Source organism: Gobio gobio (assembly GCF_949357685.1).
Source record: "Gobio gobio genome assembly, chromosome: 7".
Lineage (NCBI taxonomy): Eukaryota > Metazoa > Chordata > Actinopteri > Cypriniformes > Gobionidae > Gobio > Gobio gobio.
The window spans coordinates 6665238-6688161 of NC_137103.1; the positions used below are offsets into that span (position 1 = coordinate 6665238).

Sequence of the window (22924 nt, forward strand, 5' to 3'; positions counted from 1 at the left end):
CCCCTTTTTTGCACTATTGTAACCAAGTAGACCAGACAATATGGGATGATTAAACTATATCCATTTCTTGTGTTTTGGACATGCCCAGTGTGTAATGCAGTTCCTGTATTCCAGCAAAATAACTAAATACTCCTGTTAAAGTAGCGAAGTTAAACTACACAATGAAAGGCTGTGAACTGTGATGTATCAAAATGTATGTCTCACTTGTTTAATTTTATGTTTTAGTTTTGTTCTAAATGTCATGTAATGTTTATTTATTTATTTCAATATTTCTTTTTTTTGTGTTTTTTTTTTGTGTTTTTTTTTTTTTTTTTCTTTCATTAATATTTATTCATTTATTTATTGTTCTAATCTTCAAACAAATGCCAATAAATATATTTTGAAAAAAAAAAAAAACTGTGTTGAGCTGGAGAACAATGATCAGTTTCAGTCCATCAATGATCCAAACAGTGTCTAATAAAACACATCAGATATTAAAGCGTCTTTAGGGTTTCCATGTTTTCTACAAAATTGAGGGTAACGCGGGGATGATGTCATTGATAGGCGACGGTTCGTGTCCTGGTTAAAATCACTTATTCCTCTGGATTTAAAAATTTGGGATAAATAAGTACACAAGTCAACAAAATATATAACACTCTTCCAGTGGATATTGGATATTTTAAATCCAAAAATCGTACATATTGTGCCTTTAAAAGTAATACTCCTCTTTTTTTGAAAATAGGCTAATTTTCCGTCTCCCCTAGAGTTAAACTGTTGAGTTTTACAGTTTTCGAATCCATTCAGCCGATCTCCGGGTCTGGCGGTAGCATATTTAGCATAGCTTAGCATAGATCATTGAATCTGATTAGACCGTTAGCATCTCGCTCAAAAAAAAAAATGACCAAAGAGTTTCAATATTTTTCCTATTTATAACTTGACTCTTCTGTAGATACATCGTGTACTAAGACCGACCCACAGAGCCTGAAAATAGGCTAACTTCCGTCAACATAACCAACATGACAACCTGCTGTCACAGAGAGTGCTGGGGACTATTTTCAGGCGCTGTGTAATATCATTGCGCCGCTACACTCATGGTTTGTTGATTATTACGCAGGAATGAGAGTATAGTTCCTAGCCATATCAGCCTAGAAAATCACAACTTCTCATTTTCTGTCGGTCTTAGTACACGATGTAACAACAGAAGAGTCCCGTTTTAAATAGGAAAATATCGAAACTCTTTGGTCATTTTTTGAGCGAGATGCTTACGGTCTAATCAGATTCGACGATCTATGCTAAACTATGCTAAAAGTGCTACCACCAGACCCGGAGATCGGCTGAATGGATTCAAAATATCCAAAATATGCAATAAATTGATCAAATATGACAGTAAAATCATTTATAACTCGTTACATTTCTATTTCAAATAAATGCTGTTCTTTTGAAAAGTTTATTCAAGAATCCTGAGTAAAATATTAAACCGTTTATAACTGTGATAAATATAATAAAAGTCTCTTGAGCTCAAATCCTCATATTCAATTCAATTCAATTCAAATTTATTTGTATAGCGCTTTTCACAATACACATTGTTTCAAAGCAGCTTTACAGAAAGTGCATTTCATAGATGTACAGTAAAAATGTTATAAAGACAATGTTAAAGAATAATGTTCGAAAAAGTTAATCAATCGTGTATTAATTTAGGCCATATGAGAATGATTTGTGAAGGATCATGTGACACTGAAGACTGGAGTAATGATGATAAATTCAGCTTTGATCACAGGAATACATTACACTTTACTATATATTCACATAGAGAACAGCTGATTTACACTGGAGTAATATTTCACTGTTTTTACTGTATTTTTGATCGAATAAATGCAGGCCAAAACAAATATCTTCAAGAAAATGATCAGAAATATAGTTTATTCTTCATTTTTTATGTGAATGGAGAACTGCATCTTTCACTGATCCTGCATCTTTCTCAAATGAACATTGAATCACACAAAATTACATTTATTTGCCCGTTCTCTCGTCAATCCAGATTAGATTGTGTATCTGGATCAGGGTGATCCAATCCAATTTTGCTTTGAAAAACCAGCACAACGGTAAAATGGATTACCTGATCCTGGATAGCAAAACATGGGGTTTCCTAATCCAGATTAAACTTGTTGAACATCTGGCCCCTAGGGTTGCAAAGGGGCTGAACATTTCCAAAAGTTTCCACAAAAAGTGTCCAGCCCTACAGCATCAGAATTTCATCTTACTATTGTCCATATACAAATCAGTGTCTGCACAAAATCGCATATTTTTGCTCAGTTTGAGCCTCTGGATAAAACTGAGCTGTTTTTGTTCCTCCATATTCTCACTATATCATATTATATGACACATAAACGCCTCATGTATCAACTATAGGGGTGTAACGGTACATGTATTGGTACCGAAGCGTTTCGGTACAGGGCTTTCGGTTCGGTGCACGTGTGTACCCAGCGGTTCTGACAGGCTTGTTTTACACGAGGAACACTTCAATCTAAGTTCCCACATGAACATATTAAGTATTCAGTCCATTTTATCAGGAAATTAAAACGATAAACACCGCTTTGACGCTCTTTAATGTGGCGTGACTGATCACTGTATAGACGCGTCCAGAGCCATAGAAATAGAGTGTTGTAACTTTTCAACGGCTCTTGACGCATCAGTTCAAGCTGCAGAGCACGAGTGAACGCAATCATCTCTTCCTAAAGAATGGATACATTACAACATACTGTAGCGTATCATACTGGTGCTGGTCATATAATTACAACCCCAAATCAGAAAAAGTTGGGACAGTATGGAAAACGCAAAAAAAAAAGAAGTGATTTCTAAATTTACTTTAACTTGTATTTCATTGCAGACAATATGAACACAAAATATTTCATGTTTTGTCTGGTCAACTTCATGTCATTTGTAAATATGCATCCTTTCCTGTCATTCAGACCTGCAACAAATTTAAAAAAAAGTTGGGACAGTAAAGCATTTACCACTTTGTAATGTTGCCATTCCTTTTCACAACACTTAAAAGACGTTTAGGGACTGAAGACACCAAGTGATGAAGTGTTTCAGGTGTAATTTTGTCCCATTCTTCCTGCAAACAAGTCTTAAGGTGGGCAACAGTACGGGGTCTTCGTTGTCGCATTTTGCGCTTCAAAATGCACCACACATTCTCTATTGGAGACAGGTCGGGACTGCAGGCAGGCCAGTCAAGTACCCGTACCCTCTTCCTCCACAGCCAGGACTTTGTAATGTGTGCAGAATGTGGTTTTGCATTGTCTTGTTGAAATATGCATGGACGTCCCTGGAAAAGATGTCTTCTTGAAGGCAGCATATTATGCTCGAAATTTCTATGTACTTTTCAGCATTAATGGTGCCTTCACAGAAGTGCAAGTTATCTTTTCCAAGGGCACTGACACAACCCCATACCATGACAGACCCTGGCTTTTGGACTTGTTGCTGGTAACAGTCTGGATGACCCCCCCCCGTGATAGGATTGGTCTAGAACTAGACTGTATTGCGTTATGGATTGAGTTGACGTCTAATAGGTTTTTATTCAATTAAGTGAGGAGATGGGGTGGTGGAGGGATGCTAAGAAACTGTCAACGAAAGGAAGGTGAGTAAGTTGTATATAAACACTCCTCCTGTTGTTGATTGAATTGATTAGTTCAGTATGCTCCACTCGTGTTTAATTAGGTTTTAATTATCTGGGCGTGCTCCACTTGGGTTTGATTAGATTTGCATTATCTGGCGTGCTCCATTATTTAGAAAGGTTTAATTATCTGGACGTGCTCCTCCCGAAATTAGTTACTAAAACTTCACTTAACCATTTTACCTCATTACTAGCCCTAAATTGCTCCTGTCCCAAGTTTTTTTGAAATGTGTTGCAGGTCTGAATGACAGGAAAGGATGCATATTTACAAATGACATGAAGTTGACCAGAAAAAACATGAAATATTTTGTGATCATATTGTCTGCAATGAAATACAAGTCAAAGTAAATTTAGAAATCACTTTTTTTTTCTTTTTTTTTTGCGTTTTCCATACTGTCCCAACTTTTTCTGATCATTTTTCTCTTTGTATATTTTGAAGTCGTTGTCAGTTTTTTATTCTAAATAAATAAATGGTTTCATTTAGTTCTGGCAGACGGAGCGAGACGTTGAAGTCTTACTCCCAGATGGAGCCTACTATGAATAAATGAAGCTGCTTTTGCTCAGTGAGAACATGGCAGAGGCTCAATGAGCTGGTAAACGCAGGCTCGACTGACCTTTGAGCTCCACGTCGGCGTGGTAGTTCCCGCTGATGACCGAATCTGTGCTCGGGGTGCTGCAGCGATACACGCCGCTGTCTGTCGCTCTGACCTTCTTGAATCGGAGCTCCACAGAATCATCGCCCAGCTTCTTATAACTGATGTCCCCGCTGTTGACCCGGTCCCTCACTGCAGGGTCCGTGAAGGAATGGTCGAAGGTGGAGACGAGCAGGAGCTGTTTCTCTCCGGCCTGGATCATGGACCACTCGAAATCCTGATCGAGGGGTCCCGTGTAGTCAGACACATTGCAGCGAATGGAGACGGCCTGTCCCTCGACGTGCACCAGAGGACTGACTGGAACCTTCACCACACGGCTCTCACTGACCGCCACTGAGAGAAGAAGACAAGAGAGCTCACATATACACACTAATGGACAACGGTATGATCAGATATACAGCATCACCAGGGCTTTTTTGCTCACTAGTCACTGTGGTTAGTGGTTTTCCAAAGTTAAAGCCACTCAGCATTTTCACAGGCCACAATTTTGACATTGATACCATGGGAAAAAACAGCAATATAGATATTTTTATTAGGCTGCTGTCACTTTAAGAGCTGACGCACGGATCCATTACACTGTTACACGTGCGTTTTCTTTCTCAACTGTTTCTTACCTTCACTTCAAACAGAACTGACTGTGATCACATGAATACTCACTAAGGCTGAGCAATTTGATCGATTCTACGATATAAATCGATATTTTTTTCCCCCAAGAAAGTATCGATTTTTAAGCCGCGAGTATCGATACATAAGTCCCATTCAAATCTACGTGTTTACCCCCATTTGTGTTGCAGGAAGAGCGATTTGGTCAGCCAGCCGCTAGTGTCGCTGTAGAGCAAGTTACCCTTACTACTAACTTTAAACAGACACCGACGTCTACCTCTTCCTGTTTACGGAGTCAGAGCGAGGAGATTCAAGAAAATGGCGGTGAATATAAATCCAGCACCTTCATGCTTAAAAGCAGATGTGTGGGAGCACTTTGGGTTTAAAAAGAAGGAAAGCGACGACTTAGACTCAGGTCAACAACATGAGTCGCCCGCAAGGACCACATGAGTTGCCCGCGGGTCTGTTCTAAAAATAGCTCACCATAGCAGCTGCGTTCAGTCGCTTCCGTGTTAATTTAAGCGCAGGGCTCCAGACTGAAGCCGAATATATATACTAGTGTCGGTAAATAATAAACTGCAAAATACTATTTAAATATTACTCCTGCATGTTCTGCTTCTGTGTGGATGAAGGGCGCCGCTCGCGCACTTGCTCTTGTCGTCTCTGCCGACACGAACGCATAAACCTTCACTTCATGAGAATTTACCGTTTCATTTGAGAAAACTGGGTGTGTCTCAATCAGCTCCTGGTTCAGTAGTCAGGGCACTGAATGAGTGCTGAATGAGACGCTGGTATTCACGGCAACCCGTCAAAATAAAAGTTTGGTTTAACGTGAAGAAATTGACTACAGATTGTAGACTACAGTAAATTTAGCTCCGTCTCTATGTAATAATAATACGTCTCTACTAATAATAATAATTATGAAATAAATAATACTAATTATATAATTATTAATGGTTGCTTATTTTTCACTTGATCTTTCATTTATAAACAATGTTTACTTTAAACAGCATACAGCCTTTACATGTTTATGTATTATTTACTTATGATTATCATCATATATAATAAAACATTGATTTAAAAAAAAATAATGGTATTGTACCGATCACTGGAACTACTACTATACTCTTTCAGGTGTAAAACAGTTTGGATAGTTGTTAATATGAGAATTATGATGCATTATTTAAGAGTTTTAAGTATTATATAACATGAGTAGCTCTCTTTGACTTTCTTTTTTAAAAAGTAGCTCTCAAATGAAAAAAGGTTGGAGACCCTTGACTTAGACAAAAGCATCGCGGTTGATTTGCAAGCTGACACAAACGTGAAATACTCTGGGAATACTACCAAGTGTCAGTGTCAAGCTAAAAAAGCTGTCAAAGAAACTGTTTAGAACAGGCCACTTGCTGCAATTTTTAAAACTCCATTGTTAATTGCAATACTGCACTTTATTTACTTTTTAAAGGCTTGTAAGCTACAGTTTGCACTGTTTCAATAAATGGAACTAAAGCCGCGTTTCCACCGCAGGAACTTTACCCCGGAACCAGGAACTTTGGGGGGGAACTCGGTGTGTTTCGACCGCAGGAACCAGGGTCTAAATGAAGTTCCGGGTAAATATTTCCCCCTCCAAACGGCCCTGCTTGCGAGGTGGGACTTTTCAAAAGTTCGCGAACTTTCGGGGGTGGGACTTGGGCGCTGAACATGCTGATTGGTTGAGCTCTCGCAACTATTTTTTTTTCCACCGCCATATTTACAAGTCTTTTGCGAGGTGGGTTCCGTGGGTTTTGCGTTCAGAAAATATTTTTTTTGCAACAATGGAGTTCAACAAAAAATTCGACCGATGGACCGACGACGAGGTTCAGGCTTTGAGCATATATGCGGAGGAGGACATCCAGCGGGAACTGGAAACGGCGACCCATAATGAAAAGGTATAACGTTACCTGAAGATATCGACTCGGTTCCAGTCACACTGGAAAACAGTGCAGAGAGAAGTTGAAGAAATTAAGACAAGATTACAAGAAATTAAAGGATCATAACAACCGGAGCGGTTCCGACCGGCGTATCAACAAGTGGTATGACCGCCTGGACGCGTTGCTGGGACACAGACCGTCCTTTTCTAGGGCAGCGGTAACGAAAGACTCGGCTAGTGCGTTGTTGGAAACCATCCAGGAATCCGAGTGGGTTGAAGGTAAATATATCATCTTGGTATCATCTTTTAAACTCGTTGCAGTGTTTAAACACGTTGCAGTAACTTTTTTCAACGTGCTTTTCCAGACGTAACGAGTGGCCCTGATGAATCGCAGGCAACGGAGACCAGCGTGTTTTCCCCCGCGGTCACCAGTACGTTATAAAGCTGACAAAAATGTGTATATATTTAAAAACTGATGTGTAATCCTTAATGGTTTTGTTGTTTTTAATTGTAAACTTAAATTGCCCATGATAAAAATTGCACACTGGGCATTGTTCAAGCTGGGCAAACAATTGTTCATTATTTGTAGTGAAAACACTTTAAATAATTAATTGATGGTTTCTATTGTTTCATGGTTGCCTTGTGTATTAATTTCCATGTGTTTCTGTGCAATTTTTCTACTTAGGGAAAAGGAAAAGGGACTGACTTTTCTTGATGCACTGAGGGACATGGAGGATGCTTACCGGGCCGTCCTGCAGCATGGACAAGAACAGCGAGACCAATATATTCAGCTGTTACTGGAGAGCCAGGCCGAGGAGAGATGAGGAGGCAAGAGCTGGCATTCCACCAGTCAGAAGCGGAAGAAAGCAGAGGGACTTTCAGACCGGGTTTCTGTCTGTTCTTGGACAGTTTGTCCAGTCGTTCAAGAAGTAGCCACAATGACCAGCCGCTTGAATGAAGCATTTGCTCTACCACATTTGTACTTTATATATTGTACGTGTTGGCACAGCTCTTGGAAAGGTTACTGAAAAATACACTTTTTTATATTGTTGTTTTCACATTTTATATTTTCATTTTATTGTTCTAGTAATTTATTTGTCTTTGCACACTTATTTTAATTTTGTAAGAACTAATCTGTCTAAAATAAAGTAAAATGTGTAAAATGTCACTGTGTCTTTAATTTCCACATTCTAACTATATAACCACATTCTAATTGTATTCATATAGTGTAGGAAGCAAATAAAAGGGCTGCTGCTCGCAAGTCTTTCTGAATATGCACATAAACATATCTAGAAAACCCAAATATTATATTTTTAAATGTATAACTATGTGAATGTAGTATAATAACTTATAACCACAACTTAAGTGAAGCCATAAGTGTGGTCCTGCTTCATTTCAAATTTGAGGAAGAAGTCTCTAAAATTATGCATTTAATGAAGCATATTGTAATACTAGTCATGTGATTTTTTTTTTTTTTTTTGTGAATGTTAAGAGATGTTATTGTGATAAAAAATAAAATACTTGCAGTCTAGTACCTAATCTTTCAACTGCTTAATTCAGTCTATTGTTTTCATTCAATTAACTTTTCACACATCTGTCATGACTGAAACCTCATTATCCTTTTATAGAAAATATTTTGTTTTGGAATTGAGCTATTACAACACATTCAGATTTTGGATTGCCCATCATCCCATTTTGCATTAAAATGGTCAAACCAGGTGAAAGTGCACGTTTAAATAAACAGTGTTGGTAATGTGTGTACATAATCAGCAAAAGCAGCGCTGCTTGCATCACCTACACTTATTGTTGCAGACAGTAAGTGACCGCGGTGGAAACGCAGATTGTAGCAGGTCTGGGGGAGAAAAAGTTCCTGGGAAAAAAGTTCCTGGTACAAATAGTTCCGGGTAATTTCGGTGGAAACGCAGCTTAATTTTCTCAACACATCTTTGATTCATTTTGTCCAGCATTTGCAAGCTGTAGACTCTCTGTCCAGTCAGAGACATATATTGTGTAATTGATGATTTTATTTTTCAGTTCAGTTAATTCAATCCAAGTAAATGAAACACTCACAAGATGTCACCAAAATCAATTTGTCCCCTTTAAGTCTTTCAGAAAATGATGTAAGGGTATCGAATTATATCGAATAGCATCGTTGGCTGAATATCGTGATATATATCGTATCGTGAGCTGAATATCATGTATTGTATCGTATCGTGAGATTTGTGTATCGCTACAGCCCTAATACTCACCAAGACCGGCGTTTTGACATTATATTGTGTGTATTTGACTGTTTAAGCGCAATAAGCAGCGAAAAAGAGCTAAATTTAGTCCTGAGAAGTGGCTTTATGTGTGTGTGAGCACAAAACTGTGAGAAATGAGTCAAATTATGAGCAATCCACGCAATCCCACGCCAAAATTCAAGCCCTGCAATATAATATTGATCCGGAGAAAATTAAGCGAGTGAGTGAGTGGAGGAGGGTTTGTGTGTCACTCGCTGTCAGAGAGATATGAGAGAGAGAGAGAGAGAGAGAGAGTGAGAGAGAGAGAGAGAGAGAGAGAGAGAGAGAGAGAGAGAGAGAGAGAGAGAGAGAGAGAGAGAGAGAGAGAGAGAGACACGCTGGTATCTGAAAACGAGTATTGGATGCGTTTCAGAATTTTATTGTATCCATATGTTTCGAAAAATAATTTTTTTTGCATTGCACTTTATTATTTCAGATGCCTTTTTTAAAGACTACAATTGAAAAAATTATATATTATATAAAGCTCTAGAAGTGTAGTAGGAGTGATGCTTTTTAAACAATATGTATGCATGATGGACACTTCGTTTTTGTTTTCCTTCACTGTCCTGTTCAGCTCATCTATTTAAAAAACGTTTTTATTAGGTGAATAAATTCATATGTAGGCACAATGTAAAACGACTTTCAAGCATTCACTTTATTATCTATTAATTTTTTTAAATAAATGTGTCTTTGATAGTGGCATGAAAGAGTCTAAAAGAAAAATCTATACAGAAAACAGACATAAAAAATAGGGATGCCCAATAGGCTATATCGCCACCATATCGGTATATTTTTATTTTTAACTTTATCAGCAGATATATGTTTATTTTTAACGTTATCAGCTGATAAGAACATTTGTCTGATATATTAAAGCTGATTAATAATGTATTATTTCCTTCATCTGAGACACTTCAGACACGCACTGTTCATCATGATGGGTTTGAATTTCTTGAAATATGATTGAATCACTTCAATAAAGGAAAATACAGTTCAGTGCAACATGAGCAGCTCAAGTCTGTCATATAGACTACATAAAATCATAAAATCAGAACATTAATATTGTGTGTTTGGGACATGTATTTAATGCTGAGACTTCTGTTTCTGTAATCAGGCTCTCAAAAATTATATAACATTTTTATTTAGATTTATAGGCCAATATATCAGAACGATAATTCTTTATATTTGAAAGCCGATGACCGATATTATCAGTTAGTCATCGCTTTCAAATATAAAGAATTATTGGTTATTGGCTTTCAAATATAAAGAATTATCAGTTATCGCTTTCAAATACAAAGAATTATCGGTTATTGGCTTTCAAATATAAAGAATTATCAGTTATCGCTTTCAAATACAAAGAATTATCGGTTATTGGCTTTCAAATATAAAGAATTATCAGTTATCGCTTTCAAATACAAAGAATTATCGGTTATTGGCTTTCAAATATAAAGAATTATCAGTTATCGCTTTCATATATAAAGAATTATCAGTTATTGGCTTTCAAATATAAAGAATTATCAGTTATTGGCTTTCAAATATAAAGAATTATCAGTTATCGCTTTCAAAACAAAGACTTATCAGTTATCGCTTTCAAATACAAAGAATTATCGGTTATTGGCTTTCAAATATAAAGAATGATCAGTTATTGGCTTTCAAATATAAAGAATTATCGGTTATTGGTTTCAAATATAAAGAATGATCAGTTATTGGCTTTCAAATATAAAGAATTATCGTTTATTGGCTTTCAAATATAAAGAATTATTGGTTATTGGTTTCAAATATAAAGAATTATTGGTTATCGCTTTCAAATACAAAGAATTATCGGTTATTGGCTTTCAAATATAAAGAATGATCAGTTATTGGCTTTCAAATATAAAGAATTATCGGTTATTGGCTTTCAAATATAAAGAATTATCAGTTATCGCTTTCAAATATAAAGAATTATCAGTTATCGCTTTCATATATAAAGAATTATCAGTTATTGGCTTTTCAAATATAAAACATCATCAGTTATTGGCTTTCAAATATAAAGAATTATCGGTTATTGGCTTTCAAATGTAAAGAATTATCAGTTATTGACTTTCAAATATAAAGAATTATCGGTTATCGGCTTTCAAATATAACGAATTATCAGTTATCGCTTTCAAATACAAAGAATTATCAGTTATCGCTTTCAAATACAAAGAATTATCGGTTATTGGCTATCAAATATAAAGAATGATCAGCTATTGGCTTTCAAATATAAAGAATTATCGGTTATTGGCTTTCAAATATAAAGAATGATCAGTTATTGGCTTTCAAGTATAAAGAATGATCGGTTATTGGCTTTCAAATATAAAGAATTATCGGTTATTGGCTTTCAAATATAAAGAATTATTGGTTATCGCTTTCAAATACAAAGAATTATCGGTTATTGGCTTTCAAATATAAAGAATGATCAGTTATTGGCTTTCAAATATAAAGAATTATTGGTTATCGGCTTTCAAATATAAAGAATTATCGGTTATTGGCTTTCAAATATAAAGAATTATCAGCTATCCCTTTTAAATATAAAGAATTATCAGCTATCCCTTTCAAATATAAAGAATTATCGGTTATTGGCTTTCAAATATAAAGAATTATCAGTTATTGGCTTTCAAATATAAAGAATTATCGGTTATTGGCTTTCAAATATAAAGAATTATCGTTTATTGGCTTTCAAATATAAATAATTATCGGTTATTGGCTTTCAAATATAAAGAATTATCAGCTATCCCTTTTAAATATAAAGAATTATCAGTTATCGGCTTTCAAATATAAAGAATTATAAGTTATTGGCTTTCAAATATAAAGAATTATCAGTTATCGGCTTTCAAATATAAAGAATTATAAGTTATTGGCTTTCAAATATAAAGAATTATCGGTTATCGGCTTTCAAATATAAAGAATTATAAGTTATTGGCTTTCAAATATAAAGAATTATCAGTTATCGCTTTCAAATATAAAGAATTATCGGTTATCGGTTATCGGCTTTCAAATATAAAGAATTATCGGTTATCTGCTTTCAAATATAAAGAATTATCTGTTATCGTATCAGCCAAAATTTTCATTAAAATAAAAGAAACCACTTTATTTTACTCCAGATTTCTAAATGTCAGTTTGACATATAAAATTAGCAATTTTTAAAAGGTATAAGCCCTCAGATCAAAAGGCATATCATACGAACAAAACCATTAAGGCCCGGTTTCACAGACAGGGTTTAAACCAGGATTAGGCCTGAGGAAGGATTATTAAATTAGGACATTTAATAGCTTTTATAAAAAAAACCTTTAAAAAAAACACATTACTGGTGTGCATGTTGAGACAAAACAATGACATTGATATTTTAAGATAGCTTTCAGTTAAAACATGCATTTTAGTCTGAGACTAGTCTGTGAAACCAGGGGTTAAAGTCATACAAACCAAATTCAGTCAAGTTTGTCCAAACCATGTTGTTCAAACTAAGGAGCCATGAAGACAGAAGGTGTGGTAATGTCAGAGGAAATGATCATTCTGTGAGTCATTAATATTTGCTCTGTTTTCCCAGAAGAGAACAATTTTAAAAGGTGTTTAAAAGTACACTTCAAAGAGACGCGTCATGGAAATTATCATTGTAAATAACCTTATTAGGTCATGGATGAGTTCAAAGCTGGAATTGAAAACATTTCGTCGCAACTAAAGGGGAATATTGTTCTATAGGGGTCAGTGTTACAACCGTTTGAAAACGGATAAATAAACATGTTTTGTGAATTATTGTCTGTTGAGACCGTGGACATTTTTTGAAGTGATATTCATCAATTTTCCTATTGCGCCTGTCATATATTTTTGGCATATTGTTGAACTCAGTCATAGTAATGTTTGAAAACGGATAAATAAACCAATAATGGTTTGCTCTATATGATCTGCTGGCAGTAAACACATTTTACACTGAATCACCTCTCTTAATGGATCACTAATAGGCCTACTGTAGGCAATATTAGACAACTGAGACCTGGACACACACTTCACATCACACTCCTCAGCTCTGGTTTTGGGATTTACAGTGGGAAAGCAACAAAAACTCAGGCTCATTAACAGACTAATGTTATAATGTTGGGTTAACAGACCTATAGAAATCGATAAAGAAGCACATTTTGCTCTCATTTGAAAATAAGTGTCTCAATTTGAGGTCCATCTAAAATAAATCAAGCTAATTTTCTTCAAGATAGCCTATAAGATAATAGTATATTATACTGTTTTATGATGAAAATGACCTTATTGTATTTTGAACTAATTATTTTATATAACAATAACAAAGCTAGATATGCAAATCTAACTTTTTTAGTTGTTAATTAAACTAAGTGAATACAAACAAGTTTTATCAACCTTAAAATAATGCGTTTCTTAATGAAGAACTTCTCAACTCACCAAGAGCAATAAACAAAATCACCGGGCGAAGGAGTCCCGTTCCTTTATCCATTTTGTGAAGGCGCGTGATTTTCCCACGGGATCGCCTTTGTCATTCAAACCGGGCAGAGAGTGTAAAATCCTCCCGTGAGCGCGCGCGGAACGAGTCTCCCGGCACGAGCGCGGAATTAAAGTTTAGCGAGAGTCGCGCGGTTTAGTCCTTTAGCGGTGTGAACGGCGGTAGATCTGCGCGTGCTGCATGATACAACTCAGGACAGAGGGCTGGATTGGCACAGTCGTGTCCGCAGGGCCGGCCCAAGCCCTTATGGGGCCCTAAGCAGAATTTTATTTGGGGGCCCCTCGGTGCCACCAATACAATTGACTATTGTCAATTCTTGATAATTCCCACTCCCAGTATCGATGTTATTAATTGTAGCTGTGTTGCTTACATCATGTCTGTCTCTCATGTTTTTATCCTTATACGGTTTTTAATTGTGACAGTAGCAAACCCACACGAGTGCTCAGGTGTTAATATTCAAAGTCTTACAGCACTACAGTTCAGACTGGGATATGCACTTAAAAAAAAGAAGTCTCTTGTGTTGAATATGCTCACTTTTCCCCAGGATTCTTTGATGAATAGAAGGTTCAAAAGAGCAGCATTTATCTGAAATAGAAAGCTTTCAAAGAATCCTAAAAACATTGTACACAACTGTGTTCAACACTGAAAATAATCATAAATGTTTGTTGAGCATCAAATCCTCCTATGAGAATGATTTGTGAAGGATCATGTGACACTGAAGACTGGAGAATTGAAAAAAAATAAATTCAGCTTTGAAAACAGGAATAAATTGCACATTGTACTAGCCTATATATATTCAGAAAACATCTGTTTTACACTGGAATAATATTTCACAATATTACTGTTTTTACTTTGACCAAATAAATGCAGCCTTGGTGAGCAGAAGACAAGAAATGTTGATTTCTTTCAAACATTTAATTTGGCGGAAATAACATTACTTTTTTTGCCTTCCATTCGACTGTGTAGAAATAACCTTTTTATTTTCTAAATAAAAACTTCCAAAATGTACACAACTTATAATTCCAAGGGGATGATAAAGCATTGCAGAAACACATTTAGCCTACTGAGAAACTGGAAGCTATGCTGTACTCCATCCAAGTACAGGACTTTGGACTTTGAACCCTGGCTAACAAGCGAATGGTGTCCAGCAAACAAGCTAAAAAACACAGAGCTGTCCCTGAGTAGAGAGGTTTAACCCCGGCATCCTGGCCAAATTTGCCCATTGGCTTCTGTCCTTCATGGCCTCCTAATCATCCCCATATACATATATACGATTGGCTTCATCGCTCTGTCTCCTCTCCACCAATCAGCTGGTGTGTGTGGTGGGCGTTCTGGAGCAATATGGCTGCCGTCGCATCATCAGTTGGTGCTGCTCATTGGTGGTGGGTGAGGAGATTCCCCCCTTCTATGTAAAGCGCTTTGAGTGCCAAGAAAAGCGCTATATAAATGTAACAAATTACAAATTATAACAAATTACAAAATTAATCAGCAGGAAGAATTGGTACATTTTGGGATCCGGACACTCAGTATGCCTACGTGTGCTGTAAACATTTTGTCAGCGTTAAGTCAAAAGTCAGTTTTATATATTATATTTACTGTCGCTGATCACGTTCCCCTCTAGTGTGTGTAGTTCTCCGTGTTATATAACATGCCTGTATCCACTTTTGTGTGCTTAAACGCTTTTTTTGGGGGTCAACACCTTATAAAAACTGCCGGGTTTTTGGTTCTGGGTTTTGTTTAGCTTGTTTGCTGTACACCTACACTGTAACAAATTTCTGTAGTTTTCACAGCATTATTACTGTAAAATGAGCAAATACTTACTGTAGAACCTGTATACAGCATGTTGCTGTAGATCTGCAAAGCATCATGGTCTTTTTTCAACAGCGGGTAAATTCTACAGTATTTTTTTTCTTCCTGTGAATCACAATACAGCAATTTCTAGAAGATTTTTTTTCAGCCAAGGAAAGCTACGAGATTTCCCAGTTTCATCTGAATTTTTACTTCAGAAAGGTAACATAATTTATTTCCAAAGTTTACCCTTGTAAAGTCACCTGTTTGTTCAACTTTAAGAGTGCACTGAAAGAGAAAAGAGTAATGAGCAGCACACTTCGTTGTAAACTCGTCTCATGTTGTGTGTGCAGTTTATAATTGTATTACCACAAATATATATTTCTGCATGATTTCGATATATTTTCTAGTCTGGCAACATTTGATAACGTCATTAGTTTATAAAATGATAGCATTGTTAAATAAAAATTAAATTGGAATTGTGTATGTGATCTCTTTTGGTGCAGATACGTCACATAATATGATCACTTTTTTTCCTGTCACCACTTGCGCGTGAGGGAGTGAGCTAAGCCTGCCGACTCTCGACGGTCTCGAGCTGAAAGAAAACGCAGCTGAGGTACGTTAGGCCTAATACTTAACCTATTTTTCATAGTGATTCATCATGATTTTTCTGAACGTAAATCCCCAGAAACGAGATTGGTGAAATGCTATTCAAACTTGTGGGAGCATGGCATGGGCTGTACTGTATTAAGATTTGTCTTATCCGGCAACATTACACTTTTAACGTCTTTAATTTGATTAAAGTCTAACGTTAGCATTGTGAAATGACATTAATTTAAAATGGTGTAATTTTTTGTATTTATTGGCGCGGTAGCCGTTTAATAATCTCTCATTTTTTTCTCTTGCTTGCTGTTGCCGCCTGAGGAATCAGACATTGAAGTTAAGCGGGCCGAGAAAACGCAGCTAGAGGTAACTTAGCAGCTATCTGTTGTTAAGCTTACTTAACATATTTTTAATAATTTCATGATTTTTCTGAACTTCATTGCCTTCAAGCTGCAGAAACTATAACGTTAGATTGTTAATAGCCTAATTTGAAGTGCCATTCCCGACTTTTGGGAGCATATATTGTATTAATATTTGTCTTATCTGGCGAAATTACATTTATGTCTTTTATTTGATTAATTCAAAGGTCCAGATTAGCAGACGAACTGGGAAGGTGGTCCAAAAAAAACCCCCGATTGCCTCAATCCACACGTGGCATCATTCATCAGGGACTTCATTGAGTATGACTGGTAGAACAACTAATACCAGGTGAGACTTTTAATTGTTACCTTGAATACCTTGGAATAACTGGAAGCCAGTTTGGGTGGGTAGTTGGTGGTTGAGAGTCAGGGGTGGCCCGCAACTTGTCTATTAAAGGGATAGTTCACTTCAAAATTTACTCTCAAGTTGTTTCAAACCTGTATGAATTTCTTTCTTCTGCTGACCACAAAAGAGGATATTTTGAAGAATGTCAGTAACCAAACAGTTAACTGGAGCCTGTAACTTCCATAGTAGGAAAAAAAAAAATACTATGGAAGTCACTGGCTCTAGTTAACTGTTTGGTTACCGACATTCTTCAAAATATCCTCTTTGACATTCTTCAAAATATCCTCTTTTGTGTTCAGAAGAAGAAAGAAATTCATACAGGTTCGAAACAACTTGAGGTTGAGTATATGATAATAGCATTTTCATTTTAAAGTGAACTATCCCTTTAGGCCTGCCAAGCATCATTTTCAAATCATGCAGTTTTACAGCGTCAACACAAGGTGATTCAACAACACTGACATGAAAAACAGGAGGAACATTGTGTGACAACACCACCAGCCAGTTAGAATACTTTTCCATTCACAACTCACAAACATTTACCATAAATTTCACTGTTGTATCACTAACTGTAAACATGGTATTGTGGCAGAAATGTGGGATATTCATGTACAATTTTATAATATTATTCATGTAGACAGTTATTAAATATTAAAGTAATGGCAAATGACAGAAACTAATACTGTCTAATAAGAGTCGAGTTGCAACTCCATAAGAATATTTACATTTTATCTTTTAAAAATAGGTTGTTATTTTTACAGATGTTACAGTTTGTGTTAAGAAAATAAATTTACATTTTACATCTTTATTCAAGCTATAAAACAATATCAGCCCCGGGGGATGCTACTCCACAAACCACCAACAAAGCATATAAAAAATACTAATATTTATTTAAAACTTTTATGTATATGTCATCAACCCATCTGTCTTGCTTTTAAACTTTTACATTAATAATGAATTTCTTCCTCTACAGGGTAGAAGACTCCAGCCCAGGAAGTCCAGGTCAAGTTTTAAAAGAATAATAGTTATGCAAAAAAAAAAACTTCTTGGAGAAAAACAATATTCAGGTTTGAAATCCTGCTGTTTTTAAAGGGATAGTTCACCCAAAAATGAAAATTGTGTCATCATTTACTCACCCTCAACCTGCATGAATTTCTTTCTTCTGCTGAACACAAAGAAAGATATTTTGAAGAATGTCGTTAACCAGAAAGTTGATGGGTCCCATTGACTTCCATAGTATTTTTTTTTCCTACTATGGAAGTCAATGGGACCCATCAACTGTCTGGTTAACGACATTCTTCAAAATATCTTTCTTTGTGTTCAGCAGAAGAAAAATTCATACAGGTTGAGGGTGAGTAAATGATGACACAATTTAAATTTTTGGGTGAACTATCCCTTTAAATCATTTAATTTTTATAGATTTGTAATTTTACCCAAACATTTGAATACATATTGATTGTTTTGTTTGCTCAGAAAAGTGTTGAAATGAAATGAATTGTTCACAGAGAAATGTTAACTTATTGAAAAAAATGTATATGTTCAGAAAATATATAGGTTTGAAATCCTGCTGTTTTTAAATCATTAAATTTTTATACATTTGTAATTTTATCCAAACATTTTAATAAATATTGATTGTTTTGTTTGTTCAGAAAAGTGTTTTTTGTATGTTCAGAAAAGTGATGAAATTAAATGTTCACAGAAAAATTAACACTGAAAAAAATGATGCTATACTTTAATTTAATTATAATTTTTATTTTATGAATTTTTGAAATTAAAAGTGAGAAAATAAATGGCATTTGTGACAGTGTCTTTATTTTACAGTACACAAAATTAATGCAGTAATCCCCATTACAGTAGTAGTTATGAAATACAGTACTGTGATTATTACTGTAAAAAAAATTACAGTAATTTTAAAGTTACTGCGATTACATTTACAGTAAGAATACTGTGAAATGAAATACAGCAACTTACTAGCTAATTGCTGCCAGCAAGTTGCTGTATTTTTCACAGTATTCTTTTTACAGTGTAGTCACATATCAGCTTTTAGACATTGTTCTGTTTTTTGTTATAAGTCCGAATTGACAAGGAGGCTCTTCACGCAATGCAAAGTCAATGGAGACGGTTTCCATTAAAGTGAAATCACTGAACCTTAACATAGGAGCCTCATAAAAAATGCTAATTTAAAAGAAAACATGTCAGATCGACTTAGAGGTTTTTGCATCTGAACTCTTCATATATATATATATATAAGTAACTTGTAATATTGGTAACTATTTTTGCTATAGGGTCGATTTACTGTAGCCTGGATGCCAGCCGAACTTACACAACATTTGAGGTGGGGAAGTTCGGTCTGGACTTGACCCGTTGTGGAGCAACTATGCTGGAACCAGAGCAGTTCAGACCAATCAAATCATCAGGGCAGGATTTATATGATGATGGACAGATGATCGACAGTGACGTAATCGTTCACACTCATCTTCTTCTTCTACTTCTTCCAGCGTGCGTGCAGTTGAGTTCTGTTGACAACTATGCGTCGCTCAACACGTCACTTACTCCGTCGCTCTGATTGGTTGTAGGTCTGTCCAATTGAGTGCAGAGGCATTTTCTTTCCTGGTTCGGTTGAAACACCCCATAATCACAGCCCAATGGAGCAGGAGCAGACTCATAGGCTGCGTCCGAAACCTGGAAAATGCTGCCTTCGGAGGGCACATTTCAAGGCAGGAAGGCATCAAGGCATGTCCGAATCTAATGTTAGCTTCACTTCCTGTCTCCTGAGACACCTTCATCTGATCGAGTTGTGAAGGCAGCATAAATGTATCCTTCACTGCCTTTGATATCCCACAATCCTGTGCGTTCCATTCAGTGACAGTTGAGCTGGGGGGAAAAGATGGCGTCCCAAAGTTGCGTTTGCTGTCAGTTTGTTGCAGAGTTTGTTCCAGAGCTGATATGGCTTCTTATCACAGAATTTCAGTCAGCACTGAACACTTTATTATTATGAAAATACCCGAGAAGAACTCAATACACCATATCTTGTCGCAGAAGTATTATCTTCATGTTTAATCAGTCAAAGCGTTTCTATCTTCGTTTTATTCAGCTACAGCGCGAGCTTCACATCGGGGATTTCCTGAACACGAACGATTACTTTCTGAGGCGTCTGTGGAGTTTCTGCTCGAGGGCGCCCTCTGGCCTCCAGTATGAATGAAAACTTTTGGGTAGAAAAAAAGACAAATAATACTTCTAAATAAATTTATATGACAATCCATATGTTTTTCTTCAATGTACAGGAGTTTTAATCCCCACAGTGGATGCATAAGAGGCTCATATTTCATATTAAAGACATAGACTTTTAGAAACACAGATAAAAAGCACACATTTTTATAATAATATATATATATACATTTTTTACAATAAACCCCAGACATTTCTAATGATTTTTAGTAGGGCTGTCAAAAGATTAATCGCGATTAATCGCATCCAAAATAAAAGTTTATGTTTACATAATATATGTGTGTGTACTCTGTTAATTATTATTTATATATAAATACACACACATTCATGTATATATTTAAGAAATATTTGCATGTATATACTGTATATACATTTATATAATCTATAATATATATAGTATAAATGTTTTATATATAAAAAATTATATTTTTTTCTTAAATATATACATGCTTGTGTGTGTATTTATATATAAATAATAATTAACAGAGTACACACACATATATTATGTAAACACAAACTTTTATTTTGGATGCGATTAATTGCGATTAATCTTTTGACAGCCCTAATTTTTAGTCATAGGCTGTCTGCATATTAACAAGTGAGCCATATTTTTTTCTGTAAAATATAATAATAATAATTATTATTATTATACTGTTATATTTATTCTTAAATGCTATTTTACATTTTTAATAATGAAAATGTTTTTGTAATAGTAATATTTCTTATTTTTATTTAGCAATAATAATAATCATAATATTTATTATAAGCCATATTAATATATAAACACAAAATGTTATACACACTTTCATTTGTAAAAATAAAAAAATAATAATAATCGCGTTTTAAATCGCAATTTTAACCAGAATAATCACGATTAGATATTTTCCCCAAAGCGTGCAGCCATTGTCTGATAAGGCAGCGAGGCAAGGGTTTTCAGACGCAGACATGATCTGACTAGAATCTGAGTATGACCACGTCAGGCTAGATTTACTGTAGTTTAACTATTTAGATTATGAGCAGCTTGACCAGCTCCCTCAACACTGGACAGAAACTCCCACATCCTACAAACCCTGAGCGTACAGATGAGCACCACCAGAGGGAGCTTTAGATCAATCTATGCTAGACATTTAACAGACTCAGTATTGATCTACTTTATCTCTGCTCCTTCCTCAACACAAAGGTGTTATATTTTTAATTTTGCAGACGTCGTCTACACCAGCGTTGTGAAATCAGAGCAGGTCGCAACAACAGATCAAGTATTTTGCCTGCAGATGTGAGCAAGTTTATCCAAGAACATTTCTACAAGACTTTGCTATGTTATGACAAGACATTACTAATGGCTCAGCTGAATGCAGGGAGAAGTTGATGTACGTATGGAAGATTATCAAAAAGGTCACATTCAGTATTAGTGAGCGCATTGTGTGTGTGTTTGATTGACAGCCCGCCGTCATTAGTCACAGTGCTTGTTTGCATATGGTGATCTGGTGCAGTAGATCCAGCACAGAGTCAGATGGCTCTCTTTTGTTACGTAGGCATGTCTTTAGGGTGTGCCGTGTTTGTTCTGAAAGCACTAATGCTGGGAGGAGCCCTTCACAATGCAGGACTGCAGGAACTGTGAAAGGGAGTGTGATTGTACCTTAACGAATTCTGCTCATGCTGTGTGTGTGCGTGTGTGTCGCAGCAGGTCACTGCGGTCTGACTGAGGTCCTGTGCCAACAACCATATGTTCCGCATCAAGTAAAAATAGTAGCTGACACAGTGACTTGAACACCAGTGTAAATCAGCGGCTTCACCAAAAGGTGCTCTGACCTTTGAGCCTGAACCCTCGCTCCCCTCACCAGCTGACCTCTGCACAGTCACACAAACAAACCAATGGTAAAGTTTGTCTGTCTGTATGTACACAAGCTTTTAAGATGTGTGGGTATAACCTAACCTGATCTGACAGGGAAACTGTAACTAGCCCACGAGCAGTGTTAGCTGTAGTTAACGTCTGACTTTAAAATGCATGTTGTTATGAATCCTTCTCACATTTGTAATACTCGGGTCAGTTAATAAGAATAATATGTCGTTTTTATATTCACGTCTATCATTGAATCTGTTGACTAGTCAAGGTTTTTTTTTGTTACAAATTATATCATCTTTTACATTTAATAATTTGCAGATTCCTTTAAGGGATAGTTCGCCCAAAAGTGAAAATGAGCCCATGATTTCCTCTCCCTCATGTATGACGCAGGTGTAGCGGACGCTCCGTGATGAGGATAGAGCAAAACAACACTTTCAGCATATTCTCACCGGAGCGTCAGACGTCATGCGCTGGAACGCCAGTCTCTCGTGAACGCGTGTAACAGTCAGCGGAAGTTAGAGATTACAGTTTTATTTTTCTTACACAAACGCATGGCTTTGCTTCTGAAGGCCTTTATTAACCCCCGGAGCCGTGTGGAGCAGTTATATGATGGATGGATGCACTTTTATGATGGATAAATGCACTTTTATGATGGACAGATGCACTTTAATGATGGATAAATGCACTTTTATGATGGACAGATGCACTTTAATGATGGATAGATGCACTTTTAGTATTGATAGATGCACTTTTATGATGGATAGATGCACTTTTATGATGGATGGATATTTATTATAAAGCTTGGAAGAGCCAGGACATATTTTAATATAACTCTGATTGTGTTCGTCTGACAGAAGAATGTCATACACACTGAGGATGACTTGAGGGAGAGGAAATCATGGGGTAAACATTATTCAGTCTCTCAATGCAGAGTTATGTACAAAAAGCTACAGCAAAAAATAAAACTCATATGTACAGTATACATGCATATATTATGTTTTTGAGTGCAGCATCTTCAGTGTGAGCAAGACAATCTGATGGCACTGCAAAGTGTCACGTACTGAAAAAGAGACTGAAAGATCCAATAGCGATAAACTCATTTAATGTCACTTCAACTGCTCAAC

The 22924-nt window shown here is 36.0% G+C and overlaps 1 protein-coding gene and 1 long non-coding RNA gene across 2 annotated transcripts in view; one reads left to right on the plus strand and one right to left on the minus strand.

The window, feature by feature from the left end:
• The window catches only part of LOC307129109 (prostaglandin F2 receptor negative regulator-like), a 37998-nt gene extending 24018 nt beyond the window's left edge, over nt 1-13980 (minus strand). The window contains exons 1-2 of the mRNA XM_079821299.1: nt 13519-13980; nt 4270-4641 (exon numbers count right to left, since the gene is read on the minus strand). Of these exons, the coding sequence (XP_079677425.1) occupies nt 4270-4641; nt 13519-13570 (424 nt within the window). The 5' untranslated portion in view covers nt 13571-13980. The remainder of the gene's footprint in view (nt 1-4269; nt 4642-13518) is intronic.
• Nucleotides 13981-15905: 1925 nt separating this feature from the next.
• LOC307129039 lies at nt 15906-16663 on the plus strand. Its single transcript, XR_013816845.1, has 3 exons — nt 15906-15980; nt 16296-16333; nt 16554-16663. It is a non-coding gene; the product is annotated as an uncharacterized lncRNA (long non-coding RNA).
• Nucleotides 16664-22924: the final 6261 nt, after the last annotated feature.